The following is a 4095-nucleotide window of genomic DNA, read 5'->3' as shown; positions in this document are numbered from 1 at the left end:
TTGATGACAACCTCATGGAGGATGATGTCATTACACATGAAGAGTTTTTCCCTACTAAAAAAAACTCCACCCTCCAATTTGACCATGGAAGCTCCAACCCCTCATTGGCCTCTTCCTCCAAGAGAAAATCCAAAGTGCATGAATGCTCCATTTGCCATAGGAGCTTCTCTTCGGGACAAGCATTGGGGGGACACAAAAGGTGCCATTGGATCACTTCAAATGCTCCTGACACCTCCACATTAACAAGATTTCAACAATTCCAAGAGCACTTGGATCAAATACCCAAATTTGATACCTCTTCCGAGCCTCTTGATCTCAAATTAGACCTTAACCTTCCTGCACCCTCTAATGACCTTGCAAGAAGGAATGTGAACACAGAATTTTACTTGCAGCCTTGGGTTGCATCAAAGGATGCTAAAGATGATAACAATAATAGCCATTGTCAAAGTCTCCACAACCCTAATAACAATGTTGATGTTGACAATGATGAGGACAAAAACAACAACAACAACAACAACTCAATGCAAAACATGGATAATGAAGCTGATAGTAAGATCAAGTTGGCGAAACTGAGTGAGCTAAAGGACATGAAAGCTGGTGGCAGTTCTTCGCCATGGTTGCAGGTGGGGATCAGTTCAACTGCTACTGATGTGGAAGCTGATAACTGCTGAAGATATTTTGACAAAGCAAAGCATTTTGAGGATCGCATTTGGCAATTGCCTTGAAGTTTTCTCTTTTCTTCTTTTACTATATAAACATAGAAAACGTAAGTACTTATACGGAGATTATCAAATCATCAAAAAAACATATAACTTACAATTTTTTGATATCTTCTGTAAATTTCATTTTTTTGATATCAAGATTTATTCTGATTAATAAATTAAATTATAAGATTGATATTTGCAAGGCATATTTTTCTTCGTTTTATAGTTTTGTTTGTTTCTCAAAGTATTTCTTGTTGTTTTGCATTCTGGCTTAATTTAAAAGATTCATGAGAAAATGCTTTTTCTTTTCTGTGTAACTACACAAAAGTGCTTTGGCAATTTGTGATGATATCGGATAACCATTTGTTCTTGTCAAAAAAGTGATGCTTACACAATTTGTCTGAGACTGGTATAGTTTTGCTATATATATTATGTAGTCTTCTATTAAATTAGTTTATTAAATATAACTTTTAATTTCAAATTCTTAAACACGTACGTAATTATCCATTGGTAATTAAATTGTTTAGACCCTCTAAACACTGAGAAGTAAGTGTATTTCCAGAAGAGGACCCTCTAAACACTGAAAATTATTAGTTATGCTTGTGTTTTTTAATTATTTTATCAGAGAAAAAAAAATTCAAAGGTTGAGATCCAGTTGAAATTAAATCAATGTACAGAATCGTGATCTCTAGGTATTCCCATATTTCACGTCCTACCAATATTTGTTATTTCCCCATACAAAGTTGACCCATCCTTGAGTTGACCATAGTTTATGTGGCCCCAGCTTTTTCTGCGCTAGCTATTGACCTTAATTACTTGGATTGAGTCCACCCAGCCGTTTATTTTTTAGTATTTATTATATACTAAATTAAAATTCTATTTTTATTAAATTGTGTTCACGGTATGAAAATATTGTGAACGATCTCAAGAATCATCCTTATTGTATAGTGTGTGTGCATGCAATGATTAACCAATAACATTTTTTATGCGTGGGAAATAATTAACCAATAACATGAAGCAAAAGAAGTAAATATATCCCAATAAATGTATAAAAGAATAAGTATTTAATAACTTTAATTATTTTTTAAAAGGAATTTAATTTGTTTTTTATACAACGTATATAATTAAACTTAATTTTCCATACATCTATACTAATTAAGCCCTCACCTGGCCACTGACCGACTCTAATAGGATCTAACATTTTTATATGTTTAATATATGATAATTACTTTTTCAAATATTTTTTCTTTAACTTCTTAATTATCTAGTGCCATCTTTAAACAAATAAAAATCACTCAATTATACGATGCTTATTAATTTTTTTACAAATTAATAAATTATTTTGATACATTCTAAATTCTCTAATAATATCTTGGAGTTTAATAGTAGTAATGTTTTTTATAATATGACTTTTAACTTAATTTGACTAAAAGTTAATAAACTTACGATATATAATGATATATAATAAGAAAATTATTTTTTTGGAGAAATAAAACTATTTTATACTAATAGTGGATAACCTTTTATGGATATTAAATGTTTCTTTTTTTTTTTTCAAAGTATCTATCTCTTTCTAGAACATAATAAAGGATAATATTTTGCTTCTTCGATCCTGCGTCACTAGAAGATCCCATGCGGCATATGTGCTTTATGGGTAAAGAATAAAATTTTCACATTAAATAAATAATAACAAAAGTATCATAAGAGAAGATCAATAATTAAACAACGTATCATTGATTGAAGTGAAATTGGATCTGATTCTTTAAATAATATTTCAGAATCAAACTTTGCAAATGAAAAGTATGTAATTGGAAGAAGAAATTCCATAAAAAATATCATAAATAAATAAATCAAAAAGTAGGTATTTGAACTTATTAATTAATTGAAAAATTTTAATGATAAATAAAAATATAAGATATTATTTGTATAATAATTTTATTAATTTTATTTTGTTTTAACCAATCATAATCGAGAGACCCTTAATTTTCCCCTCTACTAAAATAACGTGTAACGATGATAAAGTATAGGTGTCTATATATTTACAAATAACAGTAGTTGAATTGGTATAATTGCAATAACAATAAAACCTTATCTCACTGGGTGAGATTACGATGCTATTTGTTGAGATTAAAACGATTAAAAAAATTATTTACGATACATAAAGTATTATAAATATTATTTAAACCGAGATCTCCTTTAATAATTTTTTCCAATATCCTTTTTTTGTCTTTTTTTCCTTTTCACCAGATTAAAAATCCTACAATCTAGTCTACTAATTGATGCCACTTGAATTAAATGAGTAATTTTGAATGTACTTGTCAAAGGCTCTCGTAAAAAAATATTTATGCATATGTAATATATAATTATAAAGTCTGAACAATATTGTGACGTAGTTGGCCGATAAACCTAAAACAGGTTGTCAAGAGTTCAATTCCTAAGGCTATGTATAAAAAAATATGTTTTTTCTCATGAAAAAATATGTGCCAAGAGAAGATCATATTTTAATGAATTCTAGTACTTCAAAAGATTAGTTATTGACTGTTGATTATCATATAAAAGATATATGATAAATTATAATTTAATAATAATGTAAAATTAATCTACATAACTTATTTTCTCATTTTATAAAAGATAAGCATTTGAAGTTATAAGTGATTCATCTACTATAAATGTTGAAATTATTCATATCTTATTGTGAAAAAAAATTATCAAATCATTTATACTTATAATGTGCTCAAAATCACCATAACTAAAAATTATAAATAAGATTAGTATTCATTTTATTCTTTAGCAATGTAAAATGTATAGATAGTGAAACATATATATCTAAACATGTATAAAAAGTCATAAAACATAATAAATATGAGAAAACATGTTATGCGTAAAATAGTTTTATATTATTATTTAATCACAAATCATCATATATAATAAGTTTATTGACTTATATAATAATTACTTTAAAAATCATATCAATCACCATTTCTAATTGCTTGATTTTTCAAGCCATAATTTGTGTTTAATTTTTTTTATCTTTCTTTTCTTTTCTATTGATATCATTTATAACATTTAACACCTTTTTGTCTTCATTATAAGTTGTGTATTACAAAAGAGTATGAAAAAATATATATTTTTGGAATAATAAGATAAAAGAGACAAGGATCCAATAAACAAAATATTGAAAAAAGGAGAGGCCAATACTTTATGATTACGGGTTACAGCTATCTTACTTGAGAATGAGACAGTCAAAATAGGCATGTACTTCCATAGCTTAAGTTATTTGTCCCTTGACTCATTTGCAATTTTAGTGCAAACTTCGAAAGTAACCATTAAATGATAGAGCTGTTTATTGGTGCAAATAAAATGCCTCCACACATGGCACATACAAATATCT

General features: G+C 27.6%; 1 protein-coding gene across 1 annotated transcript in view; it reads left to right on the top strand.

Annotated features, from left to right (window-relative positions):
- Positions 1 to 854, top strand: part of LOC100811426 (zinc finger protein ZAT1) — a 3430-nt gene extending 2576 nt beyond the window's left edge. Inside the window, exon 2 of the mRNA XM_041014321.1 lies at positions 21 to 854. Coding sequence (XP_040870255.1) covers positions 21 to 671 — 651 coding nt within the window. The 3' untranslated portion in view covers positions 672 to 854. The remainder of the gene's footprint in view (positions 1 to 20) is intronic.
- The last annotated feature ends 3241 nt before the right edge of the window (positions 855 to 4095 follow it).

The sequence above is a fragment of the Glycine max genome, chromosome 3 (genome assembly GCF_000004515.6).
Source record: "Glycine max cultivar Williams 82 chromosome 3, Glycine_max_v4.0, whole genome shotgun sequence".
NCBI lineage: Eukaryota > Viridiplantae > Streptophyta > Magnoliopsida > Fabales > Fabaceae > Glycine > Glycine max.
Note: the sequence above shows the minus strand (reverse complement) of the source record. Positions and strands in the feature narration are given on the sequence as shown.